This window comes from Cheilinus undulatus, linkage group 3, assembly GCF_018320785.1.
Source record: "Cheilinus undulatus linkage group 3, ASM1832078v1, whole genome shotgun sequence".
Lineage (NCBI taxonomy): Eukaryota > Metazoa > Chordata > Actinopteri > Labriformes > Labridae > Cheilinus > Cheilinus undulatus.
In genome coordinates this window covers 17,606,851-17,628,994 of record NC_054867.1, presented here as the reverse complement: position 1 = coordinate 17,628,994, position 22,144 = coordinate 17,606,851, and the positions used below count along the sequence as shown (strand labels likewise).

Sequence of the window (22,144 nt, the reverse complement as noted above, 5' to 3'; positions counted from 1 at the left end):
TTTGAAAGGGAGTGATGTTATTTTTACACGTACAGAAGCAGGAACCCAAAAGGAAATCTACAGAATGGGGAGGGGCAGGATGGTCATCTGTACGGCCAAAGTATAGTGTCATTCTGTTGGAAACTCTGTATATTTTATGTATGGTGCTGCTATTAGAATAAATAGTTCTACAGAAAGAGGATAAAGAAGAATGTGAGAGAAACTGGTATATTTTCTACAAAAGAAAGTGCAGTTGCTGAGGAACGGATGGCTGGGTATTAAGTATTTATTGAGTCTGAGCAAAGGGGATTTATCAGCTAAGTCATTATTGGACAGTTGTTCGAAGGTCTGTGGATAAAACAGTGTAAAAAAATGTTTTCTTTGCTTTAAAAATTCAGGCTACTAATCAGCCACAAACTAATTCCGATTATGATGAACACACTTAATTTTCTGTTATTTTTTTACAGCAGAGAACAAGTTTCTAACGTCAGTCCTTAAGTCAGTCTGACTTATAGTGGTAATGAATAAATGGATTATTGTTGTGATAAATGAAAATGTAATTGCTGCTACTAAATTCATTATTGTAAGTTGTAAATTTGCATGCACATTTATTTGGTTGGATCAGTCTATATCTGTAAGTAAACTTTAACTAGGGATCAACCTATTATCAGCCTGGCTGATTATCGACAAAGATGTTTGGTTGTTTATCTGTGTCAGCATTTTATTTTAATCTATGAAATTAATAAACCAAAAAGTCTGCTACTTCTGCTTCATTGCAAGGTGTGTCTTCCCCTGTGGCCTTATTTACACCCTCAGTAGTCTTTAGATGATGCAATTTAACTTTTGCCTCATTAAGTACATCATAATAAACACATATTGGTTCCAATAATGGGTTATCTGTCTTGTGAACTACTGATTACTGTTGTTGGTGTCGGCTCTGAAAAACCAATGCTGAGCTCACCTGTTGTACCTTTTCTGTGATGCTTGTTTAGATTAAAATATTTGAAAATACATTATTTAAGAGTTTCTACCCTGATTTTAGTCCAGTTATACATATTTTTACATTTTCTTCACTGAGCTGAATAAAAACGAGAAGCTATTACTTGGAGTGGAAGTACATGCATTTATTTTGATATTTAAAGATGTGATTTCTGTTTGTTCTGCAGAAGATTGAAAGTTGAAATTGTTGTAACAGGCAAAAAAAAAATACCTGGTAAAGCTCAATGGCTGACACAAGGTCAAAGAAATGCTTTAGAAATAAAAAACTGAAAGTACATTGATGTAATACATGGATGATTGGATGCATGTGTGAGTAATATTTGTGAACTGTTTCTGTGTGTCCCCAGTATGGAAGGTGGAGAGCTGTTTAATCGCATCCAAGCCAGAGGAGACCAGGCCTTCACTGAGAAAGGTGAGGACTGATGGAGGGATGGGTGAAATAAAAACACACGACAGGATGTCAAAGAGAAGGAATGAACCATTATTTCCTGGAAAGAGCAGTAAAAGGCAGGCATGTTAAAGCTCCTTTGGGGAGGTTTAAGCTGGTTATGAATCAGACTGAAATGAGTTCTAATGCCTCTATGGGAGCGAGGCAATCAGGAAAAAGATAAACAGTGTCTGTAAATTATTATTTTTATGTCTGCTTGGGTGTAAATTATTATTTTTATGTCTGCTTGGGTGTTAGGGTGGGTGTTAGACCAAGGCTGTGTTTGAAACCGCATACTGATATACTGTCATAGGTTGGAGCCTATCCCAGCTTTCATTGGGCGAGAGGCGGGGTACACCCTGGACTGGTTGCAAGTCATTCACAGGGGTGACATATAGAGATAGACAATTTAACAAACTTAGAGTCACCAGTTAACCCCATGAGCAGGTTTTTGGTGGTGGTAGGAAGCCACAGTACCTGGAGAGAACCCACGCATGCACAGGGAGAACATGCAGACTCCACATAGAAAGGCCAGGAAAGCGAACCAGGAACCTTCTTGCTGTGAGGCAACAGTGCTAACATCTGCACTGCCATGCAGCCCCAAATTCTTCAAATATTCCCCAAACATTATCATAAGGCCTAAATTTTAGCATTAAAAAAACCCACCAAAAATTCTTTTTAAATTCTGGAGAATTTTCCAAACCCTCAAAATTTGAAAGCAAACATCCAAACAAATTCCTTTTAATTTCCGTGAAAATTTTTGAAAATGTCTAATGACACCCCTGCCCAATTACCAATCAAATTCCCAAAAATGTGCAAATACATTTCCCAAACTTCCATAAAAATGCCTAAAAAATTGAAATCTAAATCCCCCAAAATACAACTACATTTCCCAAATTTACATAAAAATGCCAGAAAAATTTCAAACTAATTCCCCTGGACATCCAAATAAATGTCCTACTTTTACATTAAAACCCCCCCAAAAATTTTCAAAGCAAATTTTCCCATAAACATTCAATGATACTCCCCAAAAAAAACAAAACAAACAAAAAAAAAAACATATTCCCAAAATTTCCATGAAAATATTTATAAATATCAATGAAAATTTGATATCATATTCTCCCAATATTTGAGCAAATTACTTCAATTTCAATGGATGTTCTGGATAATTATCTCAAAAATCCTAATAGCTCAAAGTATTATGTTTTAGGAAAGCTAAAATGTAATGTCCTTGTGTGTACATGGAGGGACTTGGTAGCTCTAACATAAAAATTGATGGGGCAGATTAACATTTTCTTTGCTTCCCTTCATGACTTCTGCAGTTTGATACAGAGACTGGTTTTGGTTTGAGGGTGTTTTCCTTCTCTTCTTCCCAGAGGCTTCTGAAATCATGAGAGACATCGGCACGGCCATCGACTTTCTCCACAAGATTAACATTGCACACAGAGACATCAAGGTGAATAATGAACTCATGATTCATTAAGAATCGCAGTCTATTTTATGCTGCTTATGCGGTGTATTTAGGGCCTGGGTCATGTTTTTGCTCCTTCTCTGCTTCCCAACCAGCCAGAGAACCTGCTGTACACAAGTAAAGAAAGAAACGGGGTCCTCAAGTTAACAGATTTTGGTTTTGCCAAGGAGACAACGCTACACAACCCCTTACAGACCCCCTGTTATACACCGTATTATGTGGGTAAGTCAATTTACTTTATTATTCTCATTTACAGAGGTCTGAATCATCATTGTCATGTCTTTTCTTCTACCCTAACTGGTCCTCATTTATGATTTAATCTCTTTCTATGGGTTTCTGTTTTGATGACAAGCTCCTGAGGTTTTGGGTCCGGAGAAATATGACAAGTCTTGTGACATGTGGTCTCTGGGTGTCATCATGTACATCCTGTAAGTACTCAGTGTCAGTTGGGAGGGATTGCACCAAAATTACACTGCAAATATATCCGTATAGTGTATCTATAAAAGGATACCTTGTGATTAATTGTAGCTGAGTGTTTCAAGAGTGAACCCATGTTTGTCTCTGCAGGTTGTGTGGCTTCCCTCCGTTTTACTCCAACACAGGCCAGGCCATCTCTCCAGGGATGAAGAGGAGGATCAGGATGGGCCAGTATGAATTCCCCAACCCGGAGTGGTCAGAGGTTTCACAGGAAGGTGAGAATGCCACCCGAAAAAAAGGCTATGCTAAATTTCTATATGCAGAGGGAAAATTTACTTTCAACAACAACCTAATCTGTAGTTTCTAAAATATTAAAACAATAGTCATGTGTGCAGGAGTGGTACTAGTAATTTGGAGGCTTCAGTTATGAGAAATAAAATCAATCATAGCATGGGAACAGAATATTTAGAATCTGGTGACAAAGCCAGAGAACTACAGCACATACCCAAATCTGGACTATAAAGATCAGAACAAAAACCAAGCCATGAGGTCAAAAGAGCTGCCTGCAGAGCTCAGGGACAGGATTGTTGTTAGACGGAAGCCTGTCCTCAGTACAAAACACACACTGTCAGTGTGCAAAAAAGTCCACATAAAAGCCAAGTAGATTTCATGTGTTTTGCACTGAGGAGAGTCTTTCATCTAGCCACTCTGCCCCAAAGTCAGAAGATGATGGTTGTCCTTCTGAAACTTTGTCCCATCTCCACACAGGATCTCTGGAGCTCTGTCAGAGTTACCATCAGGTTCTTGGTCTCCATTTTTATTAAGGCCCTTCTCCCTTGATTGCTAAGTTTGGCCTAGCAACCAGCTCTTAGGAGTATCCTGGTTGTTCCAAACTTCTTCCATTTGAGAATTATCGAGGCTACTGTGCTCTTGGGACCTTTCAGTGCTGCAGAATATTTTGTTTCCTTCCCCAGATCTGTGCCTTGCAGCAATCCTGTCTCTGAGATCTGCAGGAAGTTCCTTTGACCTCATGGCTTGGTTTTTGCTCCGATATAATTGTCAGCCTTCAATAGAGAGGTGTGGGCAAAACCATGTCAAATCAGTTTCTTTTACCACAGGTGGACTCCAGTCAAGGTGTAGAAACATCTCAGCAACAATCCAGAGAAATCAGAAGATCCTGAGCTAAATTTCAAGTGTTTGGCAAGGGGTCTAAATACTTATGTCAGTGTGAAATTTCATTTTTTTCTCTTTCATCAATAGGTAAAAAAATCCTGACTTCAGATGAATGAGAATAAAAATTAATTTAAACAAGTGAGCATCAGGCTGCAACATAACAAGACTGGAAAAAGTGACGGGGGTCTAAAATCTGAATGCATTTTACTTTGACTCCCCATTAAGCACAAGGCCTCAAGCAATTACCTGCCTTTGCTTAAGGTAAAACTGCCTATGCATGTGGTCAGCTGCATGTGAGTTGTATGTTATATTCAGGCATTAAATGAACTTTTCCTGCAAATGGACTATTTTTTAATTTGAAGTTTCTGCTCAGTGTAACTCAAACAAAGTGTGCCATATTTAGAATCATCAGTGTGGGAACAACTAAGTCTATGTAATCTATTTATCAGAGACAGCTGGTTATTTAAATGTTGTTATTTACCAGTGTTTTTCACTTCTAATTGAGTGTTTGATTTGTTATAGTTGAAAAATCAGCACCCTATGAAAGAACATAAATCAAACAGAAAAATCTGACTCCCCCGGTGAGGGTTTAGAGGATGACCCAGTCAAAGCAGATATCAAAGACAAAATCTCAAAATATCATCAGCAGCAGATGTAACATCCTGTTTGTCAAACTCTAAGCTTTTAGACCCACACAGTTTACTTTTAGTGCTGTATCATTCTTTTAAAGTCCACGTGTCTTTGCTGAGTGCACTCTCTGCATACAAACAGAATATTTCCACTATGATTAAGATAAACTATGGTCTGCCTTTTCTGTAAGTGCAGGTCAATCTGGTTCATCACCCGCGCTCACTGACAGTATTTCCGACTGTTTTCCTGTGGAGTTTTACAGACCTACAATCATACCTAAACTACACTGAGACTTGTTACACAAGCCGGGCTGTCCCTGTGAGCAGGAAAAGCTTCATGAGACACAGCATTTGCATGTGTTTGAATATTGCTATATTGTCGTTTTATTTAATTTGCCTTTTCTCTCCCAGCAAAGGATCTGATCCATCAGCTGCTGAAGACGGACCCTAACGAGAGAATGACCATCACTCAGTTTATGAACCACCCGTGGATTAATGTAAGCATGTGTTGTACACAGATAGACGCTGTACACTTCCTGTGTCACTTCCTGTTAGTCTGAGTATCTCTGTGCTCATTAATTCTTCTGCTTATGTGTTTGTTTTCTACTGCAGCAGTCTATGGTGGTTCCCTCCACTCCACTCCACACAACCAGAGTTCTGACTGAAGACAGAGAGATGTGGGAGGATGTTAAGGTCAGTAAAATGCAGCACTGACCCCCTCTGGACAGTCCTTCACATTACAACCTGTAACTGAGCTGTCAGACTTCAGGTTGGTCTCTGCACTGCAGCAGTTAATGTTCCATCCACTTAATTAAAACAATACAGTGCAGAGTAAATAGTGATGTTAAAATCAATACAGCTACTGAGAAATCCTAATGGCAAGTTTCTATAATCTGGAAAGCTCCTGAAATGCTTTATCCTACATTTCCCAGAATGCAGCTCATTAACATCTTTTATCAGAACTTTTGTGCTTGGTAAATACTTCTGTCTTTAAAACATGACCCCTCAACTTCTAGATTGCTTTGTTTCTGTAAAATTCTAAAGCAGAGACAAAGCATGTGTCTTAAAATGCTCCCAAGCTTCACTGTGTCCATAGCAGGGGTGGAAAGTGACTGATTACATTTGGTCAAACTACTGTAATTGAGGGTTTTTTGTGTACTTGTTGCCTGAAAAATGACACAATGCAAAGACTCCCTATCGTAAATCATCACTTCAGTTAGGATCGTTCTTGCCGTATTGCAAAATGGATATACACTTTAACATAGTGGAGAAGGCTCTGCTCTAAAGATGCTCCCGGGTTAGTCAAGCAGCATGCTTTGACTTTCCAGGAAGCACATAGAAACTAGAAACACCCAAATAGATATACATTTATGACAATGCATATTGAATTCAATAAAATGAGTTCAAAAGCAATAAATTCATAGTTTCTAGAATCTGAATATGATGGTGCCTCAAGCTTAATGCTGTAAAGGAGGAGGCTGGGGTGGAGGAGATGAAGCTTTGCCTTCAGCAGCAGCATTAATGCAAGCAGGGATTAGTGAGAAGGACGTAATATTTAAAAACACTGCTGTTTTGAGGGAAAGAGCTGTGATTGGATGTGGGAGTTTGGAGGTGATAATTGATATTAGCTGGTCATCAGCTGAGCACGGGTGGGTATATTACTTTTGTGTCCTGCATGAGTTAATGCTAAGCTTCATTATATCAATATCACGTCTCATAGTGTGGTACAGTCAACAGGTTGTCAGGTCAGGGCATCACAGAGCAAAAAAAGTCCATTTCTGAGACATGAACGTGTAGTTCATCTGTGGAGGCCCTTTACCGCATGTTTCTCCCCTGCTGTTGTCTCTGTTTCCAACTCTATCCGCTGTCCTCCTCTATCAAATAAAGGCACAAAAATGCCCCAAAAAATAAATCTTTAAAAAGAAACAACAACCAAAAGAAAAACTGTCAATGAAAAAACAGGCAAAAATGGCACAAACATCTCCCATGATATAAGACGATTTCATCCCAGTATTTCATCAGTTTCTACAGTCCCAATTTTGTCTTCTCATCCATCCCAGTGCGTTATCCTTGCTATAACTCAGCACCACAGCTCTCCTCCCTGCCTAGGTCTTTGCATCCCTCATCACGTGTTGCCATGGTAATCATCCTTCTCTGAGAATTGTGCATTTTGCAGTCTTTGACTGGAGATGACCTATTACTCCTTTCCTGCATTTAATCCCTCCCTCTGTCTTTCCCAAATTTTAACTTTATCACAACCTCATAGGTTGTGGGTGCTATTTAAGAGAGATCAATATTAATTTTCCTTTTTTGCTGCTATGAGAGGTATGTAAAGATAAGATAAGATGATATAAGTAAAGATAAGATAAGATAAGATAAGATAAACCTCTATTGATTCCCCTGTGAGGTAGGTGGCGGTGACCTTCCTTGGGACTGTGGTAGTAAATGCAGGTGTTCATGATGGATGTCAGCTTGGCAAACATCCTTCTTCCACAGAGTCCAGTCTGGGACAGAACTGGCCCTCCTGACCAGTTTATTCAGTTGTTTTTTGTCCTTCCCTGTGCACCCTCCTCCCCAGCAGACCACTGCATAAAGGAAAGCTGACACTACCACAGAAAGTCCAGAGTCACACACCCTCCAAAGAACCTCAGTCTCCTCAGCAGGTGCAGACAACTCTGCTCTTTTGTAGAGGACGTCTGTGCTTGTTGACCAGTCCAGTTTTTTGTTGAAGTGAACACCCAGATATTTGTACGTCTCCACCCTCTAATGTCCAATCCCTGGATGTTCATCCATCTACATGTAATAAACGCCAACTATCATATTGATAGTCTTCAGTTAGCCACTAGGGGGAAGCAGAGATCAGGTGCTAGTCTGTGAAAATCAGTCATTCCAACATCCAAGTGTAACATAAAATTCCCACTTATTCAAACACAGAGGAGCTGAGCTATCTTGTGTGTTACTCTTCAGCTCTTGTAATAGATAAAGAAAAGTGCTAAGGGACGAGGCTGCTTGCTCTTGTAAGGTCACGGGGGGGTTAATTCCTACTTCTGTATAAAATGTGTCCAATGCAAGGTGCCATCACAGTTTCATCCAGTGGCTGCAAACCTGAGCAAAAGTAATGAGTAGAATAAAATTCCTTCACTACAGCTGAATGAGCAGGTCTGTAGTGATAAGGTATGAAAAGCACATTTCTCCAAAGTGATACACACACAATGTGCCACTGTTTTCACTTCTGCAATGTGCAGTGCTACATTGTGTAAAAATTTCACAATGCTCTCCTCACGAAAGGCTTCCCTGAAAGCACAAAAACAGGACATTATATTCTTTCCTCATAGGTAGAGTAGATTACAACCATGGCCTAAAGTCATGAAACATACAAGAGGAACAGTCTAGGGTTAATATTTCAAGGACTGTTGTAATTTATTGCTAAACCTGCATATTTGCTCCAATTTCTACTTTTCTTTGCTTGATTTGACCTTCAAATGACTCATAATATGTTACTGGAAACTTTTTGTTTCTAACCAAATACACCTTTTTTTTGTTTTTTGCTTTACAAATACACATAGTAAAGATACTAATAAGGTGACTAAATCTACCCACTATCACTTCCAGCTCAACAATTCACATGTAACCTGTCATGTCATTAAATAAATCCTCAAATGATGTTGATACTGGGGGCTATGTTTATTTAGTTTTGGCTTTAAGCAGACCCTTCTTTAACTCTCTGAAAACCTACTCTCTGCAATAAGATGATACCTCTGGTTACTTGACTATTGTTTTTGTACAGATTCAACAAATAAGATATAAATAACTGAATTACTGAGACAAAGCCAGGCAGATGTTGTTACCTTTAAACATGGCCAGTCTAGCTGTTCCCCCCCTGCTGCTCCTAATCTCCAAACTAGCCTACACTAACAGACACCTGGCTCCATTTACATACTTACAGAACAGGAAGGAGATCAGCATCCATGTTTATTGTCTCCTCTGTAATCAAACCATGTTTGAATTTCTTTAAAAGTCAAGCTATTACTTCAAAAGTGTGCAACTGATTGTCTAAATCTTTTCAGTGTGACAGGGTACTGGGTTGCTTCTTTTATTGATATGTGCAACTCTGTATGTGGATTATTGTTGCTATTGTTGTAATTTACTACTTCTAAGTTATTATCTGGCAGCTTATTGGGTGCAACACTTGGAGTCAGACAAATTTCCCTAAGGGGACAATAAAGTGTCTTGTATTGTACTGGTTTGGCTCAGTCTGTAGAGAAGGTGTCTCATGTAGAGAAGCTACAAGCCATATTGAATTTGTCTTATCAGCTTGAATATAAAATAAAGGCAAAAAACAAGACAAATATGAATATACAGTGCTTAACAAATTTATTAGACCACCCTAACCCTAACCAAAGTAAGGTTTATGCCAAAGCTGCCCTAAATTAACAGCATTGGTAATTACCAAAATCATTTTTTATGTTTCTGTAATGGTTAATACACCAATATGTAGAAGCTCTTTAACCGAAATGACATTTTTAATGATAAAATATAATTGTTATTGTTATCCATGAATTTTCAAATTTACTGATTTACAAAAAAAATTGAAAAAATAGTAAAGCACATTAATATTTCTTGATTAATATGTCAAATTATAGTTATTTACTTGCATTCCTGAACAGAAAAATGAGTTTTAGTGGTTGAATGTTATGCTTGATTCATTTCTGACTTCTCAGAGAAGCCCAGTGAGCTGGCTCAGATTTGGGTGAATTCAGTTTGAAATTCCTCATTCCTGTTCAAAATGGTAAAACATGGAGAGCTCACTGAAAATGAAAGAGTCCGCATTAAAACACTTCATGATGCTGGATGGTCTTTGAGACAAATATGACAGGTGGTCTAATAAATTTGTTAGGCACTGTATATATACAGTCTCTCTCTCTCTCTCTCTCTCTCTATATATATATATACATATATATATATATATATGTGATATATATAGTAGTGACATCAAATGGTTGCATTGTCCTTTTCCTATGGAGTATCATCCTTAAGGCCTTATCATTTCCATTTGAGTGCAGTTTCAGTGAAGAGGACAATAAAGAAGTTGCTGTAGTGTAGAGTGAGTGAGTGTAATTGGGTGAATGTTGGAAGAATAAAACAGAAACATTTGGCAACACTACCCAGAGTGCATAGCAAACCTTTTTTATTTTTTAAATATTCTCAAAATGTAAATATCTCATTGGCAGACTTGGGATTTTGAGGGGAAGGAGTGTAAGTAATGAAAAAAGAAGAATGCATGGACTTTGGCCACCTGACCATTACACCAACAGGGACTGTACTGCCTCTTGCCCTCAAGCTCCATCCCAGTTCATCCCAAAGGTGCTCAGTGGGGTTGAGGTCAGGACTCTGTGCAGGCCAGTTAAGTTCTTTCACAGTAAACTCATCAAACCATGTCTTTATAGTCTTTGCTTTGTGCACTGGGGTACAGTCGTTTTGAAATAGAAACGGGCCTTCCCCAAACTGTTGAAAGCGTTGGCGACTTTAATGCACCATGCGTCTTAGCAGTCATTGATCCCACTCTGTCATTTCACATGGTCTTCATGGCTGAGTTGCTGTTGTTCCTAAACGCTTCCACTTTCTAATAATATCACTTACAGTTGACTGTGGAATATCCAGCAGTATCTAACTTTCATGAACTGTCTTATTGCAAAGGTGGCATCCATCACTCGAGGTCACTAAGCTCCTCAGAACAAAACACACATTTTTGGTATGGAGACTACATGCATGGCTAGGTGCTTAATTTTATACACATGCAGCAACAGGTCTGAATGAAACACCTGAATTCAATAGGCAACAGGTGTGGCCAAATACTTTTGTCCACATAGTGTAGTTAGAAACAAAATTTTGTACATTGAAAGAACACCCTGGAGGGGCACCTTTGAGGGTACTTTATCTAGTTTTATCTACCATGGGGGCATCCAAGAGGGCACTTTTGCAGTGTTTTTTTTTTTTTGTTGTTCAAACATTAGGGAACCGGGGGAAATTGCCCTCTCTGCCCCCTTCTGAATTCTCCTGTGAAAGATCAAGCCAGTTTCTTTGTACAAAAGACACTAATGTAAATCCATAAGGTCCCTATATCCTGACACATAGGGTTCCCTTTTAAGTCCCCCTTAAAACTGTTATTTCGGACCAAGTATCACCACCCTGCTTTCTTTGTCAGAAAGAACTGGACCTGTTCTCTGTGAACCAACTCACCTGATCCTCTCCTCTGTCTGTTACAGGAAGAGATGACCAGCGCTTTGGCAACCATGCGCGTGGATTATGACCAGGTAAAGATCAAAGACCTGGATATTTCTAGAAACCCACTACTCAACAAAAGACGCAAGAAGGCCGCTGCAGGAGGCAAGAGTGGATCCACGGTGTGCCAGAGTCAGTGAGACACAGAGGACTGTTCATGGAAATCCAGGGCACAACTGCCAAAGATGAAGAAAAGCAGTTTTTAAGATTATCAGAGACCTGTGCTGAACTCTCAACAGACTGAATGTTGAGGAAATGTTCTTTAAATAAAGGGACAGCAGTCGGAGCTGGACATTTATGAAACATATCAACACATGATAGCACCATCTTCCTGCATCAGTGTAGAAATCAGCAGCTCTTTTTAATTATTTTCATGTATGTACGTAATATTTAGATCTTGCCTGTTTGCAGACATGAAGTATTTGTTGTGATGAAGGTTGTTTTAGGATGTTGGGTTGCCTTTTTTTAGGACACCTGTGTAACTATGCACTAGTGGACAACACACTCAGAGACAGACAAACCAACTGTGGTCAGACTGTGAACTAAAACACTCACTTTTACCTGCATTGTCTTAATGTTTTCGGTCTTTTGCTGCCTTCCTTTTCAGGAATGGAAGCAAAGTATGACACTGACTGTCTTGTCAATGAAATGTAGCCAATATAGCGACCTACAGTTCAACTGAAAGGAGTGTTTTACATTGATACAACAATAAAATCACCTCAGACAGTCTACCAAGCAGTCCTTCTCTGTCTTGTAAATAGAGCAGAAATGTCTGCTTCCTGTCAGAGTGAAGACACTGCTTCACATATGCAGTAGTGGGGTAATTGTTGGTTTTGCTACGTGCATGAGTTGTGACACTTCTCTTGAAAATGGCCATGTGTGTTTATGGTGGTTGGGTGAAATGCTTCCTATAAATACGGGCTGCAGTTTCAATTCACAATTAAACATTAGAAATGCAGCCCAAGAATCCTTGCCCATGTATGGTTAAAAAACATCCTTAGTGTGCATAAAAAGAACTCAACAGAGTTTTACACATTCAAAAATATTTAAACACAAAATATTTATTTCATACACATGATTATTTTCGAGGAACATATCATACTTCAAGGTTGAACATGCCTCTTTTCTATAAAACTTGGGACATGGACAGACAGGTCAAACCACGCAGGGTGATCTGAGATAGCTGCAGTACCCACTGTTAGGGCGACATCAGAGTTGGTGAGGTTGTCGGTGACACTATTTGAAGAGGTATACATAAGACTGACATGACACCTGTCATAATCATGACGTGACACCTGTCATTCATATGAAGGAGGCTGTATGAAAATTTATGAATGTTGCCATTAGTTGTCATTCAGTCAGTTATTTCACCTTTAATGCGAAGTTCTCATTGTTTGGGAAGACATTGTCAGGGATCAAGGAGTCAATAGTTGCTTTGGACTCCCTTGATCCCTAATCCAAAGTGTCTCACTTTACTTGAGGTCAAGGAAATTATTCATTACACTTTTAAAATGTTCCAGTGACAACCAATGTCACATATGACAGGTTTTGTAAAGTTAATAGATAAAGTTTAATAGTTTTTTTTTTTAAGTTTGATGATCAGGTCTGGTATTGTAATTAGCAAGCTGACATAATAAAGACATTATTAGGTCATTTTGTCTTAATTATGCACTTTGAAATCTGGGTGAAATTAGTCAAAAATTCCTACCCAGGTATACCCAAATTAAACTGAATGCTGTGTTGAAATCATTTGGAGTACAAACACAAGCAAGGTGTCTTTAGAAAGGCGAAACTCTAAAGTTTATTCCCAAACGGTCAGATTCACTGTAGCTGGTACAGGTATTGAGTAATATGACAAAAAAAAAAAAATATATATACAAGCTAGTTTTGGTCTCGTCTAAATTTGTATTGTGAAACAGAGGCCTGTAGATGACTGTAGCTGGGAGGTTTTTAGTTGGAAAAATCAACTGGACCAAAGTATGAAGGCTTAGTTCAGGTTCAAAGCTGAAAACAATAGAACAGAAAATTACTATTTTAAACCTGTTTTTATGAGGAAAAAGTCCAGGCATTTTCAAACTGGAGACTCGAGGTTGGCAGATATTTTTTTTTTTTTTTTTTACATAGCATTACTAATAGTTGCCTGGAAAAAGACATTATTACAGCAAATACAGTGGACTATTTAGAACAACGACAGTAAACTTATACCACACCAGTCCATGGATCTTTATTGATAAAATCCAGTTTTTTGATCAAATATTTGACAGGATTTAGATCGTGTGGATTCTTTCTGATTCAGTAGGACTGTTTTTGATGGAATGAGAGATAACAGGAGAGCATCTAATGATGAGCTGTATCACTTTAATCATTTGTTTTTGCATTAATTGTGGCTGCTGTGGTGGTTTAATTCTGATATGTTTACATGGTCAGAATCCTGAGAATATGAACTTTCTGCTTGTGTATAACATGTTATAACATTTAACATAACAACAACAACAACAACACTATTTACCATAACAACATGGTATAACATAACACAATATAACATTTTGTAAATAACTGAATAGTTGCAAAAAAAAATCTGCCAGATTGCTAATAATAGGTCCTCAGATTTTTATAAGGTTAAAGTCAAGTTGTCATGACAATGTCTTCCCAAACAATGACAACTTTGCATTAAAGGTGAAATAAGTGACCGATAAGTGACGTAAGACAGCATGCATAAATGTTCATAAAACCTACTGCATGTGAATGACCAGTGTCATGTCAGTCTTATGCATACCCCTCAAATAAAGTTGGTCAGAATACTGTATGATGCAAATATCGAAATATTAAGTAAATTCTAGAAGGGATGCGAATCATAATAAAAACAAAAAGACATATTTATACCATCGTTTTTGCTTATAACTCCATCAGAAAACCTTAGAACCCCAAAAATTGATTTTAAAAAATAATTTCAGCAGAAATAAGGCTCATAGTGAAAAAAAGGTTATAAAAATGACAGAGGATCAGTCATATTTTAATAACGATTCACTGAAATTTCTATAAATTAGTAAACGTCACCAATGGATCACTCTTTTTTTTCAAACCTGTGACAACATCTAACTACACCACAGAATACTGTATCCTATTTAAAGAGTTATTTTTTAATAGGATACCCCTAGTACGGTTGCTAGATGAAATGACCATATGTTTATATATTGACACCATTTTACACAGCTAAACAGGTGTGTGTCCAAATATGGTTTCTCTATTTTTCACTCTAAAATTTCAGTAATCACTAGAAATCCGAGAAGGGTGCGATTGCTGACCATACATTTCTAATGGCCACTCTCACGGACCATTCACCCATATATCTTGAAGAAAATACTGTAATATGCCAGTGCAACATATTTCCAGTTTTTGATTTTTTTTTTTTTTATTCAAAATCTAGCAGTTCCATTAATAAAATAACCACACTGCAAACATGACGGACTAAGAAACATTTCATAAATAAAACTGAAAAAAATTTCAGAGGTCCAATCTGGGATTAAATTATGTATAGACCTGTTAAGAAATAAATAAAAGAATGATGGCTCACCTTAGCTTTGTTAGCTGAATACAGCTAACTTAGCTGCACTAGCTACGTATTTAATGTTACTACATAAGCCCATGTAGCTATGCCAACTTTAGCAACATGTGCTTTAGCAGGCATAGCTAAAACTAACATAGCTACATCAAAAACATACCAAATATCTTACATAGCAACTTTGTTAGCTTAGCCTTAATTTTGTGCTTTAGGAACATTTGCCATAGCATACATAGCCAAAGCTAACCTAGCTATGTAAATAGCTTATGTAGCTGCTCTGTGATCTTAGTTTTAGCCACATTATCTATGTAGCTTACGCAGCTAACAGAGCTATGTAAGCTACGCTATAGCTGTGTTAGAATGCTTTCATGGAGGATGAGCATTTTTCCTGTCAGCAGAGTGTTTACTTAGCTTTATGAATGTTTTGTAAGTAGATTTTGCAGGTCAGGTTTTTGAATTTTAACTTTTTTGTATCCTAACCTTAACCTAAACCCAAAAGGAAAGTTTAATCCGATTTTATTTTGAAAGTTTTACAGTGTATTTCTGTTTTTAGACATACAACATCTCAGATGAACAGTCTGTGAGAGTGGCCATCAGAGATGAATGTTCTGCAGTCAGACTGTATTTGAAAATCCTGCAAAAACAAAACCTATCATGACATTTAGAACTACTATCCACCTTTATCGTGTGTGAGTTTCAACAGTTTAGCATGGTTAGTTCTGGAGGAAACAGGAAGTTTGAGACACTCTGGGCCACTGCTCATTGGTCAAATGCTGTGATGTCACTTTCTGTGACATTGACTGGTCTCCACTGATTGGCTGGGAAAAGTCATTCTTGTTCAACTGTATTGCAGAAAGTTGGCAGAGGCCATGAAGGAAGGCCACCAAAGTGACCACATATGGTTCCTTGTCCCATAAAGGGTTAGTAATGCACACCATTATTTGTCAGCACAATCTGTGCATTTGTCTGTATGACTATATGATACATAGATAAACGTTTAAAAAGTAAAAGTAGAGCTCTCTTGTGCACGATGTATCTTTTTTGGTCCATTGTTTTTGTGACTATGCCTCTCAGGCTTTATTGGGCTGCTTTAAATAGCAACAGTGAAGTAGCTATTTGGGACACAGCCATCTGACTTAGTGTTCAGCTGGAAAAGGTCAACATTATTGTGCTTAGATTATACGGTAAGTACCTTTCCCCCACTTTGATCACATGGCCCCCTGCAGTATTTAGGGAAGAGGTTAGGGGAAACAAATCATAAGAAGTGCATGGATTCCCTGATGTAAATATGGGATGTCAGCCATGATAAGATGTGGCCCAAATAAACCTAACCTCTCAGCTTTTGTTTCCACATTCAAACTCTGCACAGAGTATTTGTAGGTGGAATTTTACAGCATATTGCAAATGACATGTTTCCTCACAAGGAAGCAGTGTTAAGTATTTTTCCTTTGTTAGTCAGCCATTACGCAGATGAGTGCGGTCATGATTACAACATGCATCTGTAACACCAACAAGATGTTGACATAGCAGTGTTTTGGTACACTTCCTGCTTGTGTTCTTCCAAAAAAGTCACTGATCCTACTTCCACCGGAGGCTGACGAAAACCAGAGTCCTTCACACTGACATCAAGAGAGCATGTGAAAAGCAGCAGCCAACACAAGATTAAGGGTCAGATGCAGGGTTCACTGATAGGTCAGTTATTCCAGCAGGAGACATGGGATGCTTTAAAAGCTTGTTTTTCTTTTCCAGATATCATCAGTGTGTCTCTCGCTCTTGCCTGGGAAACTTTAAAGCAAGTCTCGGCCTGTGGAGTAGGTCATTAGTGACTCATCACGTCTACTGTTTCTTCATTATCAGCAATATACAAACAGTGAGTCTTGACTAAAGATGTCTCTGCGACAGCTGGTGTGAAAAAGCATTGTGTTTGAAGCAAAATGAGCCACAATCATTGGTTATTTACAGGGTCAGGAAGGGCTCCTTTTGATTGGTCATTTGCATGTAAAAGGATAATTTTACAATGAATTTAGTGAAAGCCCCACATTACATCACGTTTGCTACTACCTACCAGGAAAAAGTTGCAATAAAGCCTGGAGCTGTTCTATTTTTAAATGTATGTCTCCTGCTATAGGCTCAGTGATAAAGTACACTGGGACTGGTTTGGCCAGTATGTGGGACTGAGGCATAGGAGGGGATGGGTGGGGTGGGGGTGGAGGGTACTTAACTCTGCCCTTTAGGGAGGAATGTATTAAAGGACCGTCTAGAGCTGTGTGACCTTCAAATGAATCTTTGTGAGCTCAGACTGTCCCCTATGTTTTATGGCCTTTATGATGTGTTGATCAAAACAAATTCCTGGTGTCTTTTTCCCTCCATCTGTCATGTGTCTGTGTATGTGACTGTCTCATTTATACACATATGGATCCTATTAGGCTCCATGGTTACCTCAGTCATCTTCATCGTAGACATGATGGGGGTATGTTCAGCTTTAGTAGTAGCAAAAAAAAAAAAAAAAAAAAAAAATTCCATGATGTGAAATAAATTCACCACTACTCCTTAAAGTCTCATTTCACTTCCATTTTCAGGTCTCTCCAGAGATGTTTGATAGGGTTCAAGTCAGGGCTCTGGCTGGGCCACTAGGACATTCACATAGTTGTCCCTAAGCCACTCCTGTATTGTCTTGGCTTTGCGCTTGTGCGGAACAGGTTTTCATTGAGGATAGCTCTGTACTTTGCTCCGTTCAGCTTTCCCTAATCCCTGACCAGTCTTCCAGTCCCTGCTACTGATAAAAACCCCCACAGCATGATGCTGCCACCATCACGCTTCACTGTTTGGATGGCATTGGGCAGATGGCGAGCAGTGCCTGGTTTCCTCCAGAAATAACATTTGGAACTGAGGCCAAACAGTTCAATCTTGGTTTCATCGAACCAGAGGACCTTGTTTCTCATACTTGGGTTCTTCAGGTACTTTCTTGTGAACTCCAAGTGGGCTCTTGTGTGTTTTTCAGTGAGGAGAAAGGTCCGTCTAGCCACTCTGCCATGAAGTGCAGATCCAAGGAGAATGGCAGTGATGTTTGTCGTTTCTGGATCCTTGTCCCATCCCCACACTGGATCTTTGGAGGTCAGTCAAAGTAACCATCAGGTTTTTGGTTAAAAGGCTCTTCTATCCTGACTGCTAAATTTGGTCGGGTGACCAGTTCTTGAAAGAGTCCTGGTTGTGACAAACTTCTTCCATATAAGAACTATGGAGGCAACTGTGCTCTGGGGAACCTTCAGTGCCATAGATTTTTTTTGTAGCCTTCCCCAGATCTGTGCTTCACAAAACTCATGTCTCTGAGCTCAAAGACAGGATCATTTGACCTCATGGCTTGGGTTTTGCTCTGTTATGCATTGTCAGCTGTGAGGTCTTCTATAGATAGGTGTGTGCCTTTGCAAATCATGTCCAATCAATTTAATTTACCACAGGTGGACTCTAATCAAGGTGTAGAAACATCTCAGTGAAGATTGAGAGAAATGGGAGGAACCTAAGCTAAATTTCAATAGTTTTTGCAAAGGGTTTGTAAATGATTTGCAAGAAAAACAAAAAAACGTAAAGGGGGTCTGAAGACTTTCTGAATGCACTCTATGTAATGATTTGTAAAAGGTGGCTGAATTGTATCAGTAAAACATTTGTACTAGTTAAGAGCACACAAAATGTCAAGCTATCATAACATTTTTTTATTAAAATGACTAGAAGTAACCATGATCGACTGGATTTTAAAGCTTGTACTTTCTGTTGTAGCATGTAAGTGTGGGCAATGATCTTAATCTTCAGTAAAATACCACCAGTCAACCTCAAACAGCTTTATAAAATATTTACATGCAAGATACTTCCTTTCACAGTAAGATTCTGGTTCATGCATTTACTGCTTGTTATCTGGATTACTGTAATGCACTTTTTCCTGGTTTGATCAAGAACGTGTTTAACAAACTCCAGCTCAGTCATAATTCTGCAGCAAGAATTTGAACAAAAAGGAAACACTGTGCCCTGAACAGTGTTTCTCATTCAGCCAACTGTCCACATCTGTTTTTGTTGAACATTTATAGGCTAAGTAGAATTTTCTTTTAAATCTTCTTTGACTCACTGACTGCTTTGAATCTAGGCCTTGTTTTGGTTTCTGAAACCCGTAGTGTAATTAATACAGTCATCGTGGCGAGATTTTTTTGTGAGTGTTTCATAATCACACCTTGATTACACAGATGATCTGTCTGGCATATTGAAAACAATCGACTGCATTAAGAATGCTTTAGGTGTGTCACTGTAATCCAGTGCACAATTATGCAATCAGTTTGTATTGTGAGGGACTTGCTTTAGATCAGATAAAGTTGAAATCTGTGTTAATCTGATGTGAAAGAGACAGTTCCCATTACTTGTGTTTAACTAAATCAACACTGAGTTGTTGATCAGACAACGAAAAGCCAACATGTAGAGAATGTTTTTACAAACAGTGAGAGAAAAACAAGTTGAACGAGTATAATATTCCTGGAAGGTTCTTCCTGTTATATTCCTGGATTGACCCCAGCTTTGTACTGCAATGAACATCACATACATACATAAATATGTGAATAGGTAATTATGTTTCTTTTTTTTGCATAAAAAGTGCACAAAAATACAGAACATTTCTTTTTAAATGGATTATCTGTCATTTGAATGTATGATATTGGAGTATTTTTTTCTAGAATTGTCTGCTTTAGTAAACTAGGGCTGGGAAATCCATCAAGATTTCAAGACATACTACAACATCTCAAATAGATAGGCTACCATAATATGGGTTATATGAAGTTTATATTAAAATATGACAAAGAATCAATATGTTTCTGTAACCAATGATCATTTAAATCAAACAGATATAGAATGTCAATGTTTCTTGTGTTTTTGTACAATTTGGACCGGTGGTTCTCAACTAGTTGAGACTGATGACCAACTGTAAACTGTAAAGCCCTATGATGACTACAATCACAGAATAACAAACGGAAACTCAGAAACGGGCAATAAATACGGGATGTACTATTAAATGTTACTATTAAATGCATAATTTGTTTGCTTCTTTTCGTGAGAAGACAGAAGAAACTAATATGTGACACAGTCCTTGTGTCCCTTCACAAACACTCAACCGCTCCTCCCAAATGATACAAGCAGCTGCCTGAAATTGTTTTTGAGTTGGCAAATTACCTGCGTAACTCAACACTTACCCAAAATACAACAGTTCCCACAGGACTTTTCTTTGTCTGGTGATATGCTGTATTTTAAATCCTATCAACATACTGTTGATTCAAAATGTAAAACTACCTGTAATGACTATGTTTTGTTCAAAAGCCATGTGAAAAACAAGGAATAACACTGTGCTGCTAATACTAGCCAGGCCACCATACTACTACTGACAAGAATGAATTCTTTATACTAGTCTGTTGATTCAGGAAACAACAAATCTGAAATGGACTTTTGCTTACAGTCAAGTAATTTGCTTTTACCAGAAACTGTTTAGCTAAAGCTTACGTATAAGCAGTATTTGTCTGTACTTGCACCTGTTAGTGAAATGTTATGCTGAATCATTATGTAGTAGCTAATTGTTTTGACTTGAAATACAGAGAAATATTGAGCAATGTTGTGTTGCATCACTAAATTTAAGATTATACAGTGCTTAACAAATTTATTAGACCACCTGTCTCAGAGACCATCCAGCATCATGAAGTGTTTTAATGCAGACTCTTTCAATTTCAGTGAGCTCTCCACGTTTTACCATTTTGAACAGGAATGAGGGATTTCAAACTGAATTCACCTTTTTATACCTAAATTTGAGCCGGCTCACTGGGCTTCTCTGAGAAGTCAGAAATGAATCAAGCATAACATTCAACCACTAAAACTCATTTTTCTGTTCAGGAATGCAAGTAAATAACTATAATTTGACATATTAATCAAGAAGTATTACTGTGCTTTACTATTTTTTCAATTTTTTTGTAAATCAGTACATTTGAAAATTCACGGATAACAGTAATATTTATATTTTAGCATTAAAAATATCATATGGGTTAAAGAGATTCTACATATTGGTGTATTAACCATTGCAGAAACATAAAAAATCATTTTGGTTTTACTATTTTGACCAGTGCTGTTAATTTAGGGCAGCTGTAGCATAAACCTTACTTTGGGTGGTGGTCTAATAAATTTGTTAAGCACCGTATATTAAATGAGGACATTTCAATCATTTACATTCAAATAACTATGCCTGGTGATAAACGTAGTGTTAAAGGGAATACACTAAACGAAATCTAGAAAAAGTAAAAATGAATTTCATACGGCCCTAAAATTCTTTAATGACAATTTGTGACCCAGATTTTTTTAAAGAAATGCAGATGATACAAAACATACGACAAGTCAAAGAGACAGGACAAAACAATTTTTTAAAGGAGTTTCATAGGGCTTTTGGCAACTTTTTCAAGACAGTCTGGCTTCAGACCGCAGCTCTTAGATGCCCCCTCTCACAGGCCAATACGGTGAGACGCCACCTCTGTCAAAACAGAAACACACACGAAAACTTTCAAAAAAAATCTGACCTGCAAAACCTGATCATAAAACATTTAAGAAGGCCAACAAAACAGTCTGCTTACAAGGAAAACATTCTAAGACAGCTAATGTAGCTAAGGCTTAAGCTAACAAAGCTATGTTAGCTACATAAGCTATGTTGGTAATGTAGCTGAAATCTGTTCACCTTTTACAGTTTTTCAAAATCTCAAAAAGCCATATTTTATTCATGTAAAATAGCTACCTAGCTAATGTATCTTAAGCAAACAAAAAATGTGTTAGCTACATATGATACCTTTGCTTAAACTAACTATGCTATGTAGCTACTTAGGTTATGTAGCTACATTTGCATTAGCTATATTTGCTAAAGCTAAATCTAATGTAGATCTACCTTAGATTTAGATTACGTTAGATACGTTAGATTTAGACACTGTAGCTCTACAGTGTCTTACATAGTAAGAACTACGTAGCTAACCATTAACTTCAGCCACAGCTATTGAAAATAAAGTGAGCTACTGCTGGTGTAATTACTTCTAAAACTAGTCACATGACTCAATCTCAGATTAGTTCTCTAACCTAGTTTTAGTTAAAAGTATGACATGTTACTTAGTCTGTACTGTTTGCAATGTGGTTATTTCATAAATGTAACA

The 22,144-nt window shown here is 37.9% G+C and overlaps 1 protein-coding gene across 3 annotated transcripts in view; it reads left to right on the top strand.

The window, feature by feature from the left end:
• mapkapk3 (MAPK activated protein kinase 3) overlaps positions 1 to 12,196 on the top strand; it is a 32,483-nt gene extending 20,287 nt beyond the window's left edge. For 2 of the 3 annotated variants that reach the window (XM_041783383.1, XM_041783382.1), the window contains 8 exons: positions 1,326 to 1,390; positions 2,782 to 2,861; positions 2,972 to 3,098; positions 3,229 to 3,304; positions 3,444 to 3,568; positions 5,507 to 5,592; positions 5,708 to 5,788; positions 11,362 to 12,196. In XM_041783383.1, the coding sequence (XP_041639317.1) occupies positions 1,326 to 1,390; positions 2,782 to 2,861; positions 2,972 to 3,098; positions 3,229 to 3,304; positions 3,444 to 3,568; positions 5,507 to 5,592; positions 5,708 to 5,788; positions 11,362 to 11,517 (796 nt within the window). In that variant the 3' untranslated portion in view covers positions 11,518 to 12,196. Of the gene's footprint in view, positions 1 to 1,325; positions 1,391 to 2,781; positions 2,862 to 2,971; positions 3,099 to 3,228; positions 3,305 to 3,443; positions 3,569 to 5,506; positions 5,593 to 5,707; positions 5,789 to 10,326; positions 11,328 to 11,361 lie in introns of those variants that run through there. The other variant, XM_041783384.1, reaches the window with a different exon arrangement.
• The last annotated feature ends 9,948 nt before the right edge of the window (positions 12,197 to 22,144 follow it).